Raw genomic sequence first — 15,243 nt, forward strand, 5'->3', positions numbered from 1 at the left:
GTGCTCACTATATAAGGAGAAAGGAACATAATATTAAATCAGGCTGAATTTATTGATATGGGCTTCCTTTGTGGCTCAGCTGGTAAAGAATCCGCCTGCAATGCAGGAGACCTGGGTTCGATCCCTGGGTTGGGAAGATCCCTGGAGAAGGGAAAGGCTACCCACTCCAGTATTCTGGCCTAGCAAATTCCATGGGCTATACATATACAGTCCATGGGGTCGCAAAGAGTTGGACACGACTGAGTGACTTTCACTCACTGTGCCCTAACCAGCAATTCTAAGTTCAATATATAAAGTGTATATATATATATATATATATATATATATATATATATATATATATATATAGTTATATGTATAGTTATATATATATATATATATATAGTTATATATAAGTTCAATATATAAGTATCCAGGTATTATTCATCTCTAATTGTTTATTTGAAAACTTCACTCAATAGAAACCCATGCTTAATAACTGGGATGCCAGCAATTTCTTGTATTGTATGAAAGAAAGAAGACTTCATGCAGCACAGTGGATGAGAATCTGCCTAACAATGCAGGGGACATGGGTTTGATCCCTCATCCAGAAAGATGCACGTGCCACAGAGCAACTAAGTTCATGTGCCACAACTAATGAGTCAGTGCTCCAGAGCTGGTAAGCCACAACTACTAACCAATGCTCTATAGCCCATAAACCACAAGTTCTGAGTCCATGTGGTGCAACTACTTAAGCCTATGCGCCTAGAGTCTGTGCTCCACAAAAACAGAAGCCACCCACAATGAGAAGTCTCTGTACAACAACGAAAAATAGCCCCTGCTTGACACAACTAGATAAAGCCAGTGTACAGCAAAGAAGACTCAGTGGAGCCAAAAATAACAAATAAAGAAAATTAAATTTATTTCTGCCTTTGTGCCAGTACCATACTGTCTTGATGACTATGGCTTTGTAGTACAGCTGAAGTCAGGCAGGTTGATTCCTCCAGTTCCACTCTTCTTTCTCAAGAGTGCTTTGGCTATTCGAGGTTTTTTGTATTTCCATACAAATTGTGAAATTATTTGTTCTAGTTCTCTGAAAAATACCGTTGGTAGCTTGATGGGGACTGCATTGAATCTATATATTGCTTTGGGTACTATACTCATTTTCACTATATTGGTTCTTCCAATCCATGAACATGGTATATTTCTTCATCTATTTGTGTCCTCTTTTATTTCTTTCACCAATGTTTTATAGTTATATATATATAGGTCTTTTGTTTCTTAAGATAGATATATTCCTAAGTATTTCATTCTTTCCATTGCAATGGTGAATGGAATTGTTTCCTTAATTTCTCTGTTTTCTCATTGTTAGTGTACAGGAATGCAAGGGATTTCTGTGTGTTAATTCTATTTCCTGCAACTTTACTATATTCATTGATTAGCTCTAGTAATTTTCTGGGGGAGTCTTTAGGGTTTTCTATGTGGAGAATCATGTCAGCTGCAAACAATGGGAGTTTTACTTCTTTTCCAGTCTGGGTTCCTTTTATTTCTTTTTCTGCTCTGATTGCTGTGGCTAAAACTTCCAAAACTATGTTAAATAGTAGTGGTGAGAGTGGGCACCCTTGTCTTGTTCCTGACTTTAGGGGAAATGCTTTCAATTTTTCACCATTGAGGATAATATTTGCTCTGGGTTTGTCACATATAGCTTTTATTATGTTGAGGTATGTTCCTTCTATGCCTGCTTTCTGGAGGGTTTTTATCATAAATGGATGTTGGATTTTGTCAAGGCCTTCTCTGCATCTATTGAGATAATCATATGGTTTTTATCTTTCAATTTGTTAATGTAGTGTAAAATTAAAAAAAATTTAAACATCGTTCCCTTTTAAAATACTATGGAAGAAAAAATCCAATAATTTATTGACAAAAGATTATCATTGTTGATGTTATTCAGTCACTAAGTCGTGTCCAAAACTTTGCAACCCCATGGAATGCAGCACACCAGACTTCTCTATCCTCCTCTATCTTGAGCAGTTTGTTCAAATTCATGTCCATTCAGTTGGTGATACCATCCAACCATCTCATCCTCTGCGGCCACCCTCTCTGTCTGCCTTCAACAGGTCCCAGTATAAGGGTCATTTCCAAAGAGTCAGCTCTTCACATCAAGTAGCCAAAGTATGGAGCTTCAGGTTAACCATCAGTCCTTCCAAAGAATATTCAGGGTTTATTTCCTTAAGATTGACTGGTTTGATCTCCGTGCTATCCAAGAGACTCCCAAGAGTCTTCTCCAACACCACAATTCAAAGGCATCAATTCTTCAGAGCTCAGCCTTGTTTATGGTCCAACTCTCACATCCATATATGACTACTGGAAAAAACATAGTTTTGACTATATGGACCTTAGTTGGCAAAGTGATGCCTCTGCTTTTTAACATGCTGTCTAGGTTTGTCACAGCTTTCCTTCCAAGGAGCAAGCGTCTTTTAATTCTGTGGCTGCAGTCACCATCCACAGTGATTTTTGGAGCCCAAGAAAATAAAATCTGCCTGTTTGCACTGTTTCCCCATCTATTTCCCATGAAGTGGTAGAACCAGAAGCCATGTTCTTCATTTTTTGAATGTTGAGTTTTAAGCCTGTTTTTCACTCTCCTCTTCTGCCTTCATCAAGAGGCTCTTTAGTTCCTCTTCACTTTTTATCATTGAAGTGGTATCATCTGCATATCTGAGGTTGTTGATATTTCTCCCAGCAATCTTTATTTCAGCTTGATTCATCCAGCCCAGCATTTTGCATGATGTACTCTGCTTATAGTTAAATAAGCAAGGTGACAATATACAGTCTTGATGTACTCCTTTCCCAATTTTGAACCAGTCTGTTGTTCCATCTCTGGTTATAACTGTTGCTTCTTGACCTGCATTCGGGTTTCTCAGGGGGCAGATAAGGTGGTCCAGTATTCCCATTTCTTCCACTTCACTGATTATGCCACAGTCTTTGACTGTGTGGATTACAACAAACTGAGAATAATTCTTAAAAGGAAAATGTTGAAATCACAGCAAGATCCTCTATGACCCACCTCCCAGAATATTGGAAATAAAAGCAAAAATAAACAAATGGGACCTAATGAAACTTAAAAGCTTTTGCACTACAAAGGAAACTATAAGTAAGGTGAAAAGACAGCCCTCAGATTGGGAGAAAATAATAGCAAATGAAGCAACAGACAAAGGATTAATCTCAAAAATATACAAGCAACTCCTGAAGCTCAATTCCAGAAAAATAAATGACCCAATCAAAAAATGGGCCAAAGAACTAAACAGACATTTCTCCAAAGAAGACATACAGATGGCTAACAAACACATGAAAAGATGCTCAACATCACTCATTATCAGAGAAATGCAAATCAAAACCACAATGAGGTACCATTACACGCCAGTCAGGATGGCTGCTATCCAAAAGTCTACAAGCAATAAATGCTGGAGAGGATGTGGAGAAAAGGGAACCCTCTTACACTGTTGGTGGGAGTGCAAACTAGTACATCCACTATGGAGAACAGTGTGGAGATTTCTTAAAAAACTGGAAATAGAACTGCCATATGACCCAGCAATCCCACTTCTGGGCATACACACTGAGGAAACCAGATCTGAAAGAGACACGTGCACCCCAATGTTCATCGCAGCACTGTTTATAATAGCCAGGACCTAGATGGAAGCAACCTAGATGCCCATCAGCAGATGAATGGATAAGGAAGCTGTGGTACATATACACCATGGAATATTACTCAGCCATTAAAAAGAATTCATTTGAATCAGTCCTAATGAGATGAATGAAACTGGAGCCCCTTATACAGAGTGAAGTAAGCCAGAAAGATAAAGAACATTATAGCATACTAACACATATATATGGAATTTAGAAAGATGGTAACGACAACCCTATATGCAAAACAGAAAAAGAGACACAGAAGTACAGAACAGACTTTTGAACTCTGTGGGAGAAGGTGAGGGTGGGATGTTTCGAAAGAACAGCATGTATATTATCTATGGTGAAACAGATCACCAGCCCAGGTGGGATGCATGAGAGAAGTGCTCGGGCCTGGTGCACTGGGAAGACCCAGAGAGATCGGGTGGAGAGGGAGGTGGGAAGGGGGATCGGGATGGGGAATATGTGTAACTCTATGGCTGATTCATATCAATGTATGACAAAACCCACTGAAATGTTGTGAAGTAATTAGCCTCCAACTAATAAAAAAAAAAATTTAAAAAAAAAAATAAAAAGGGAAAAAAAAAAAAAAGAAAATGTTGTTGGAATGCTATCACCTATGGTCAGCTAACCCACTCCATATTGTGCCCTACAGGAGGTTTCAGAGGACACTGAGAAACACATTGGTGAGGAGAGTGTCAACATCCTTGAAAAGCACTGCAGTGGCCATGCTTTATGCCTGGATAAAGGTGAAAAGTGCTGCCACAGAAACTGGCTTCCTTAGTTCAAAGACAGTGATGAGATTCTGCTGTGGCAGAGGCCAAGTAGCAGTGCTCACTGCCAGAGGCAAGGTAAGCATGGTTTCTGTATAGACACAAGCTTGGAATGGTAATCAGAATGGTTTAACCCACAGGGACTCTTGGTAGTGACAAATTGCTCAATGTATCCAAACTCCAAAACCTATGGGAATCTCATCTCAGTAACACCTATATGTTCATGCTTCAATTTCCTCTTTCCCTGCATGATCTTATTACTTCAATTTCCATTCTTTCTAACTCTTAAATGTATACTTTCAATTCATACTTCCCTTTTGAATAAGAGGAAATTTAAGGGGACCACTCAGGGCGTTTGACATGTTTCTGCATTTGAGGAAATACAAGGAAAACCATGCCTGAAAAAGTCTATAAATACCAAGAGGCTGTGCTGGAGATGCTCAAGCCCATGGCAAAACAAGACAAGGGAGGCAATGATGGAAATGAGCTGCATGTCTTCAGATGCTGGGTCAGTAATGCCTGTCTCCTCAGAACAAAAACAGATCCTTTGTACTTTCTTGTGTATTTTTTTTTCCTTGTGTATTTTTAAAGGGCTCCAAACTCGGGGAGAATAAAAAAGACACCAGCAGAGAAATTTTAGAGGGTACATGAAGACAGGCATTGAATTCACCAAGAGTTGAAGTCAAGATTTCAACAGAAGGATCTCTGAAAACACACATGGAAAAATCCATGCAGTAAAGAGCCAAAAATTGCAATTTCTTGGTCCTAATGGAACCAAACCCTCCCTGTGGGACTGTGTTCTTTACCCTATCTCTCCTTCCCCTGAGCCTTACTCTGGAAGAAAGGTAAAAGGATAATCATGTTCTCTTCACCACTGTTGGTTTCCAGGCCTGGGTCATGTGAAATAGGGTAAGGAAAATGTTTCATAAAGTTGGAATTCATTACAATGAACTGAAATGTTTAATAATTGAAATGGAATGCCCTTGTAACTATGAAGGACTGGGAAATTAATGGAGCTTGCTCAAGATTTTATGGGGATGGGAATAACAGACACACATAGTAAGTTTAACACAGAGTAGTGAGAAAAAATAACATTTGGTTTCAGCATGGTCAGTAAGCCAGTTCCACCTGTTAGAAACTGAATCATTTCAGTTGAAACAGTGTAAGCAGATTTCTTTTTTCTAAGGGAGACAAAGAAAGGGGAGCTCTGTATTTAATACTTCGTGCCAAAGAGGCACATTCAGTCCTTGTCTCAGGTCTCCTATTTGAAGATTCAGATGCCCTACCTTATGATACCAGTGCAGGTGTAGTCGCTGTTTTTCCCAACACAACAAAAGTCCAAGTACCTGAAACAAACAAACAAAAAAAAAAAAAACAGAGGAGAATAATTTGAAATGAAATCCCCACGATGCTACCCAAAACACTGTTGTCAATTCAACATTCCTTTCAGTCCAGCATTACATTCACTTCTCGCTACACCTGCTCTTTTCAGCATCAAGGGTTTGTCACACTATTCCTCTGCCTAAAAAACTCTCCCCTTCCATGCCACCAACCCTTCAAACAGTGCTCCATGTCACCTCCTACTTGTAACTTTCACCAGCAACCCAGAGAGAGTTTATTATCTTCTCTGCAAATTTGTAACAATCACCACACTGATATTCTTCCAGAATTCCTACCAACTTCTTTTCCCTGTGCAGGAGCTTATTCCTAGTATTATGCAGAGCTAGTAAGAAGAGATCAGGAGTGAGGGGCCAGCTCTTTGATAGTCTCATTGAATTTCCTTAAATTTTGCTTCTTCTTCTCATCTAATCAAGTTTCTCCTAAAAATGTGCCAACGATAAAATAATAATACTGAAATGTTAAAAAAAAAAAAAAAAAAAGCTCTTCTTTGAGGAACCAGTGCCATTGTTACAATTGTTAACCACTGTTGTTAATGTTGGTATTAGTCAATAAATCTTAATTAGATTTGAATCCAAGTCTATGTAATCATCAAGTCAGTGTGGAGATGGAGACTGAAAACTGGAGTCTTTTGATGCTAAGGATATTAAAGAGAGTTTGAGTGCATAAGGAACTCACCTTTTTATCAAAATAATTTTATGGATATGATTTTATTTGTACTTTACCAATGTACAATACAGGCGAGCTGGTTAGTCTATGGAGTATGGTTCTTGCCTCCAGCATGAGAGGTCCTGAGTTCAGGTCCCAGACAAGACCTTTGGCTTCCCTAGTGGCTCAAGACAGTAAAGAACCTGCCTGCAATGTGGGAGACCTGGGTTCAATCCCTGGGTTGGGAAGAGGCCCTGGAGGAGGTCGAGGCAATACACTCCAGTATTCTTGCCTGGAGAATCCCAATGGACAGAGGTGCCTGGAGGGCTATAGTCCATGGGGTTGCAAACAGTTGGACATGACTAAACAACTAACACTTCCACTTTTAGGCCCTATAAAATACCACTTCATTAAATATCATTATCACTCTCAATTGAAAGAAAAGAAACTGAGAATTAGAAGAGTTATGTGACTTTGTTAAGGTTACAAATAACTGAAAGATAAAGAAATAGAAACCTGGTCTTCTCTGTTGCTGCTACTATATCCAAAAAGAGGTAGGATAGAGTAGAAGCAGAAGCTTGTTAAAATACATGACTTAGTAGACACTGCAAGTCCATCTTAGAAGTTACCTATACCATTTTATGTTTATTGTGTATGAAGTACAGTTTGGTGGACACATTCTTGCCCCAAGAACATCATTCATCTGCATCTTCCTCATTAAAAACTAATCTCTGTCTACATACACTCTCCATGCAAAGACTTCCAGAATGATTATCCTAACTAGAAATCTGATTTATGCTAAATGTCTTGGCCTATTTTTCAGGCCTTGAAAAATCTTTGAAATCCTATCACTTTATCCATATTCCACATTATTCTTCATTATACCTTATATGTTAACAGTACTGATTCTTCTGGAGAAGGAAATGGCAACCTACTCCAGTATTCTTGCCTAGAGAATCCTATGGACAAAGGAGCCTGGCAGGCTACAGTCCATGGGGTTGCAAGAGTGGGACACAACTTAGCGACTAAACTACCACCATGACTGATTCTTCCTTCTTATCTAGTCAAACTCTATGTATGTCTGTCATACTGACTTTGTCATGATATCCCCATGTTCTGGAACTTTTTTCCTCCATCCCCATAAACACATCTAAATGTAACATCCCTTCAAGATCCCCCTCCTGTGCCACCTTTTCCAAGAAGCCTCACTTAATCTTCCTGGCTGGAAGTTAACTCTTTCTTTTCAGTACCCAGGTAGAACTTTATTTAGGACCCTCTAATGACAATTATAATGCTCTGTGTTCCTTACTTTTGTCTATTTCCTAATTCCCTACTAGATTCTACACTCATTGAGTTAAGGACAACTGTAACTTTATTTCTCATACTTATCTCTGAAGTGCCCTGGATGAAAACAGAAACCAAACATCTTTGATCTCTGTAACCTAAGTACTTATCACTCATATATTTTGCTGAAAGAAAAATTAATGCAAATGTCAACTGATGTGAGGGTTGGGTTCTTTAGTATCAGGGAAGAAATCAATGGAGACAAAAAATTATGAAACCAGACAAAGAAATACATGTCCTATGTGTAAGTGGGCACTGAAAAACTCTTACCTAAAAGTTAGTCTCCCATAAGCTTTCCAGTTCTGAAGACTCCTCTGCTGCCTGGCCTACATTTCTCAAACTACATGACACTACTCTGTCTGGTGTGAATTTTCCACACTACACAACACTACTATGTCAGGAAACAGGCAGGGTCTCTATTACCTAAACACATTTGCTAAAATGTAATTTGCACCTGGATTAGGGGATTAGCATTTGCACAGCAGAACAGGTTTAACTCACTAGATAATTTGTAAGGCCCAGAAAGACTGATCCTCAAGAGATGGGCTATGAAATGAGTAGTTTAATGAGTAAGTGTATTGCCATGTGAAGATGCAGGTGTCTAAAATGACAACACTGAAAGAATCAGAAAATAAGCCATGAAACACAGGAAGAGAAAAAGGATGTTCTGCCACCCTTTCAAAGGATCAAAGTGAAAAGACACACCCTCTAACAGCACAAGCCTTTTTACCCCTCTATCCCTCCTGTCTAATATTTAAGTGGCTGATGAAAACCCAGACTCTGCTAAGAGTGATCTGAGGGCTCCCAGCACCAATTGGGAACCATACCACAGACAGAGCACCTCATTAGGCTACTCAGGAAGGGAGTGGGAGAAATGGGAAATATTACTCACCAGTAGCAATGTTGTGTAGGTAGCCAGGATCCCAAGGAAACTCAGCAAGACAAGGGACCAAAAGAACCAGACTCCTGTACCTAGGAATATAACCCTGCAAAAATGTGTTTCAATTTCTAAAATAAAGAAGTTAGTAGTATCTCTGTCAAGTATAGGGGATAAGACTGGACTAGATGAGGCATAAGAAAACAGGGGAATAAGAAGAGGAGCAATTTGGGAACAGTTATCCTTTGCAGGTATTTAGCTGAGAAGTTTTTAATTTTGCTCTACAGACAATCAGGTACATTAATAGGATTCTGTACAACTTGTATGCTTTTTAAAGTGATTTAGAATAAAGACTCAAAAAAATATCTACTGACTCAAAAAAATATATACTCTTTACAAAACAATAAAATGCAGAAATTATGGAATGTCAAAAGAGAAGAAGTCATCCATAAGTTCATTGCCTTCATATAGCTAATACATGCCAATTTGGCAGATTTCTTGTCCTTATGAATATGTTCTCTTACATAATAGCAAGCCACCATATTAACATCTATATCCTGTGTGAGCGATTTGTAGTCCTCCTTGTTCCTAAAGTAGCTTAAAACTTAAAACTGCTAATAAACTGATTTAAGTTAAACAATGTTATAATTATTCTAAATATTATATGTCATAGAATTTAGACTCTTCATTTCAAGATAACAGAAATTATTTCCTCTCCTTATGAGACCTAGAGAAATTATGTTTTAATGATACAAAATTATTGAACATATTACTACATTAAATATAAGAAAAAATTCTCTTTAGTCAGGGGTGAGAAGACATACCAAGAGAAAAAGTTAGACAAGCAGTCAACCTAGCATGGCTGATCCCAGATCAAGACACTGGGAAGAGTATCCTGTAAAATATGATCTCACAGCCAGGAATCAGAAAATGTGTAAGTGATGTTAACAAACTAACCTAGTAACACCAACTAATACAATAACTTGCACAAAAATATAATTAAGATAACAATCAGAAAAGAACAATTAAAAATATATTCAAGATCTTCAGAGAGATAAAGGACTCATATCCACATAACAAGAATAGAATGTTTATACGCAAGCAGAATAATGATCAAAAAATGAAATACAGGGGGAAAAAACACATAGGATAGACATAAAGCAGCCTAAAGACAGCCAAAGAATTAATTACACGACTTATCCAGCAGCAAAATTGACTTTATATTCCAAATGAGAAAGAAAAGTTTGGTTTTGCCTTCAATGGGACCTCTCTCTTTTCTAATAATTTCTCTAGCCACATTATTTTCTCCCCTCATCAACATAATGGCCTTCTTATATATTTTCACTCACATGTAAATATTTAATATTAGGTCATTTCCAAATTCTCCCACCAAACAGGTGAAGGTTCCATCTACTTGCTGAGTACCGCTGGCAAAGGAAAAATTGTGGGAGACCTGCAATGTGGAAGATCTGGGTTCGATCCCTGGATTGAGAAGATCCCCTGGAGGAGGGCATGGCAACCCACTTCAATATTCTTGCCTGAAGGATCCCATGAACAGAGGAGCCTGGCAGGTTAGAGTCCATGGGGTCACAAAGAGTTGGACTGAGTGACAAAGCACAGAGACCTACTAAAAAGAGAACCAATTAAGAATTCTACAAAGGAAAATACAGCAACAAAAATTAAGAATGCAGTGAACAAATTTAATAGCAGGTAAAACACAGTCAAAATAATTTGTTTAGCAAAAAACCAAGTCAGGAGACAAATATCAAGAAGGAAACAGACACACAAAAAACATGAAAAGTACAGAAGAAAGGATAGGACACTTACGGGAAGAAGAGAAAAAGCCTAACACACATGAAACTAAAGTTTCAAAAGGAGAGGCAGCAGAAAATGGGATGAAGGCTTTGCTGGGGGCTCAGTGGTAAAGATCCACCTGCCAACGCAGAAGACACAGGTTCAACCCTTTATCCGGGAAGATCCCACAGGCTAAGCCCGTAAGCCACACTACTGAGCCCACATGCTGCAACTACTAAAGCCCACACATCCTAGAGTCTATGTTTCACAATAAGAGAAGCCACCGCAATGAGAAGTCCGTGCACTGGAACTAGAGAGTAGCCCCTGCTCACCACAACTAGAAAAAAGCCCACATAGCCAAAAATAAATAAGCAGATACTTTAAAAATAGTTTTTAAAAAATGAAAGATAAATCCTAAGAATTTTCAAAATGATTAAAAATATTGGATTGGTCTGGGATGATTCAGAGAAGTATTCACTGTTGGGATTAGACCTTATGCTATCACAGAAAATGCTAGAGAAGGTTGTTACATCTGCTCTGATAGTTGATCACTGGATGATGTTTATGCCTCTAATTTAAGTACTAGTATATAAGGTTAACTACTAGTCACATATCTTATGTTCAATGACAGAGAAATGAGATAAGCAAAAATTCATATATATATATATATCCTTACATATTATATATATTACAAACATACATTTTATTCATATATATATATCATTTAAATACACATATGTATGTATATATACACACATATATCTGTATGTTGTTGTTCAGTCTCTAAGTCATGTCCAACTCTTTGTGACCCTACAGACTGCAACACGCCAGGCCTCTCTACCCTTCACTATCTCCTGGAGTTTGCCCAAGTTCATGTCCATTGAGTTGGTGATGTCATCCAACCATCTTATCCTCTTGTTGCCCTCTTCTGCCTTCAATCTTTCCCTGCATCAGGGTCTGGGAAATATATATATATATTATACATAATATATATCTTTGTCCTCTGGTGTCACTAGTGATGATGTTGTGTTAGACTATAAGAGGAACATTTTCAGTTAAGGTTACTATTCAGCTGCCTTTAATGTGGGGAGATTATTCTGGATTATCAGATTGAATCCAGTGTAGTCACATGAACTCTTAAAATAAGTAAAGAAGGCAGAAAAGGAAGTCAGAGACATGAGAAAGGAGAAATCAGAGAAATTTGAAGCATAAGGAGTTGAAATACCACTGTTAGATTTGAAGATAGAGAAGGTCACAAGCTAGAAGCTGAGAACAACTCCCATCTGACAATCACTAATGAATGAGCACTTTATTTCAACAACCAGAAGAAACTGGATTCTGTCAACAACTTAAATAAACCTGGAAGTGAGTCTCACTCAGAGCCCCAGTTAAAAGCACAGGCCAGCTAAGCACCTTGAGTACCCAGGTCATACTTCACTTCTGACCAACAAAACTGTGAGATAAGAAATGGTATTCTTTGGTGTCACTCAATTTGTGGTAATTTTCCATGGCAGCCATGGAACTACCTATGAAACCTACTGTGGCTTTAGGATCAGGGGGAGCTCACTCTTATATTTACACCTTCTATTTGATGATGGAGTATTGCTGTGGGGATTCCGAATGATTTTGAGTATGTTTATTGGAATATGCATTCCAGAACTAGAAAAATAACCACAGGGTGGTCTAGGGACCCACTATGCCCAGTGAAGATATGGGTCTGAACCAGAATTCTATCGACTACCTAATACTCAAAAGTTCCTAGTCTTACTAAGGAATCATAGCAGCATTTTATATCTCCAGTTATACATTTCAGAAAGTTCACAGTCAGTGTCCAGGAATCCCAAAAAGTATTTCTTCTTCCCCAATGACAAGAAATCTGGTAAATTATTAAAAGTTCTTCTAGGAGCAAACTAGGAGTAAGATTGATAGCATACAGTACTGGCTGCGCAGCAATGTCTTTCACCTTCTGTCAATGCCTTTGCTCCATTCAAGGGCCAATTTACTCGGTAAATAAGTGAAATAAAGAACAGGAAAACAATGACAAAATCAACAAAACTAAAATTTAGTTTTTAAAAAAGATAAGCAAAATGAAAAACCTTAACAAGACTAACCAAAAGAAACGCCCAAAACAACAGCAACAAAACAGCCCTAAACAGACCCAAGAATCAAGATTGCTGGGGAAAATATCAACAACCTCAGATACACAGATGACACCACTTTAATGGCAAAAAGCAAAGAGGAACTAAAGAGTCTCTTTTTTTTTTTTTTCCTTTTCATTTTTTTTTTAATTTTATTTATTTATTTTTATTAGTTGGGGGCTAATTACTTCACAACATTTCAGTGGGTTTTGTCATACATTGATATGAATCAGCCATGGATTTACACGTATTCCCCATCCCGATCCCCACTCCCACCTCCCTCTCCACCCGATTCCTCTGGGTCTTCCCAGTGCACCAGGCCGGAGCACTTGTCTCATGCATCCCACCTGGGCTGGTGATCTGTCTAAAGAGTCTCTTGATGAAGGCAAAAGAGGAGAGTGAAAAAGCTGGTTTAAAACTCAACATTCAAAAAATGAAGATCATGGCATCTGGTCTTATCACTTCTTGGCAAATAGATGGGGAAAATGTGGAAATTAGTGTCAGATTTCATTTCCTGGGTTCCAAAATCAATGTGGATGGTGACTGCAGCCATGAAATTAAAAGATGCTAGCTTCTTGGAAGAATTGCTATGACAAACCTAGACAGTATATTAAAAAGCAGAGATACCACTTCGCCAACAAAGGTCCATATAGTTAAAGCTAGGGTTTTTCCAGTAGTCATGTATAGATATGAGAGTTGGACAATAAAGAAGGCTGAGCACTGAAGAACTGATTCTTTTGAACTGTGATGTTGGAGAAGAATCTTGAGAGTCCCCTGGACAGCAAGGAGTTCAAACCTGAATATTCATTGGAAGGATTTATACTGAAGCTCCGATACTTTGGCGACCTGATGCAAAGAGCCAACTCATTGGAAAAGACTCTGATGCTGGGAAAGGTTGAGAGTAGGAGGAGAATTGGGTGACAGGGGATGAGATGGTTGGATGGTATCACTGACTCAATGGACATGAGTTTGAGCAAACTCTGAGATATAGTGAAGGACAGGGAATCCTGGCATGCTGCAGTCCATGGAGTCACAAAGAATCAGACATAACTTAGCGACTGAACAAAAACAATAAATTACATTTCTAAAAAGCCTCATACTTAAACAGACCCCTTTCCCCATCAAACACCAAATAATGGGTAAGATATATAACAATCAAGGCTAGAGAAGCTGGAAAAACTGAGAGTTGTCTTGGAGTAAGAGTTTGGCCAGAAGGGTACTCAGATCACACATCATACCTGTCTTTAGAGTTTCAGGAAGCCCTGTAAGGACAGAGAAAGAGTAAGAGGCTGGAGGTGAGACAGATATCAGGGTTCATGGACAGAGATCATGAAGACCAACTAGTGTAGACATCAGTAACCCAGATCAAGAAGTTGAGGAACAAGGTATCAGGGAGTCATCTGAATAGGACTGGGGACACCGGAAGCACACAGAAAGCTTCCCCCTGAGCCAGATGTGGTCTAAGAGTGACAGTGAGCACAGGTGGAAGGGAAGTATAGTAGCTGAGGGTGCTGAGCATGCTTACGCTTCCCCAGAGTCAGGCCTCCCATCCACCAGATGCAGAAAATCCAACTTTGTCCACCCTCCCTCTTATGTAAGCAGATTTTTTCAGCCTGAAGTAAGATCCATGTGGTAATTATACCAAAGAGCCCTTACACAAATGAAAATACAAAAAGTGAAACTCACCAGTCAAAGCCATTGTATTCATTTGAAGATTCTATCCACGTGAAAAGTAAAAACACAGACAAGCAAAATGACGTAATCAGCCATGGGTAAAATAATCGCTCTCTCTGGGAAGAGACAGAAGGAAATCTCATTTAACTCCATTTATTTATGGTACTTCTGCAATATCTGTTTATACTCCCCAAAGGTCTACATAGTTACAGTGCAGCATTACCCTCACCTGACTGGAGAGACCACTGTATTCTTTTAACCCTATGGAATTTTGCAAAACTTTATTTATAACATTATCCTGAACTAGAGTTGTGTGTTTATATGTTTATATTTAATGTCACAGTTTCTGCTTTGATGAAAAGGAACTTTCATTACACTTCTATGTATTTCCAGTTATGGTCTCTCAACAATAATCTGTTGAATTCATCTACCTCTCCATGTACCAAATGTATGTTCATTCACTGAGTAATTCATTCATTAATTATTCACCAGTTCCTTAATGAATAGTCACTTATCTACCCACATTTGGGGGAGAAGATCATTAGATTAGGGAATAAGTCTTTTTTTTTCCAGTAGCTATTTTGTACCAGTAGCTATAATGCTAGGGACTTTACAAATTACTTACATTTACTTTAATTCTCATATACGAGTTATACGAGTTAGGTATTGTTAATCTCATTTGGTAGAAGAAAGAATTAAAACTCAGAGAGGTTAGGTTAAATGACTCAAGGTCACACAACCAAGCAGGGAAACAGCCTGGATCTGTGAGCTCAAAACCAAGATGGAAATGATCTTTCTGGAAACGTGTAAAACTGAACCTTGAAGACAACCCTTGCACTGAAAATTGTATCACAAACTAGCCGAACAATACACTATCAAACTCTTCCCAGGACTATGACTGTATCACAAAAATGAGAAATTTTGCCTCACTGGG

At 38.5% G+C, this 15,243-nt stretch overlaps 1 protein-coding gene across 1 annotated transcript in view; it reads right to left on the reverse strand.

Annotated features, from left to right (window-relative positions):
• LOC133068449 (glycerophosphodiester phosphodiesterase domain-containing protein 4-like) overlaps positions 1-15,243 on the reverse strand; it is an 81,552-nt gene that overhangs the window by 63,092 nt on the left and 3,217 nt on the right. Inside the window, exons 2-4 of the mRNA XM_061159677.1 lie at positions 14,322-14,425; positions 8,719-8,812; positions 5,723-5,782 (exon numbers count right to left, since the gene is read on the reverse strand). Of these exons, the coding sequence (XP_061015660.1) occupies positions 5,723-5,782; positions 8,719-8,812; positions 14,322-14,425 (258 nt within the window). The remainder of the gene's footprint in view (positions 1-5,722; positions 5,783-8,718; positions 8,813-14,321; positions 14,426-15,243) is intronic.

This window comes from Dama dama, chromosome 2 (genome assembly GCF_033118175.1).
Source record: "Dama dama isolate Ldn47 chromosome 2, ASM3311817v1, whole genome shotgun sequence".
Classification (NCBI taxonomy): domain Eukaryota; kingdom Metazoa; phylum Chordata; class Mammalia; order Artiodactyla; family Cervidae; genus Dama; species Dama dama.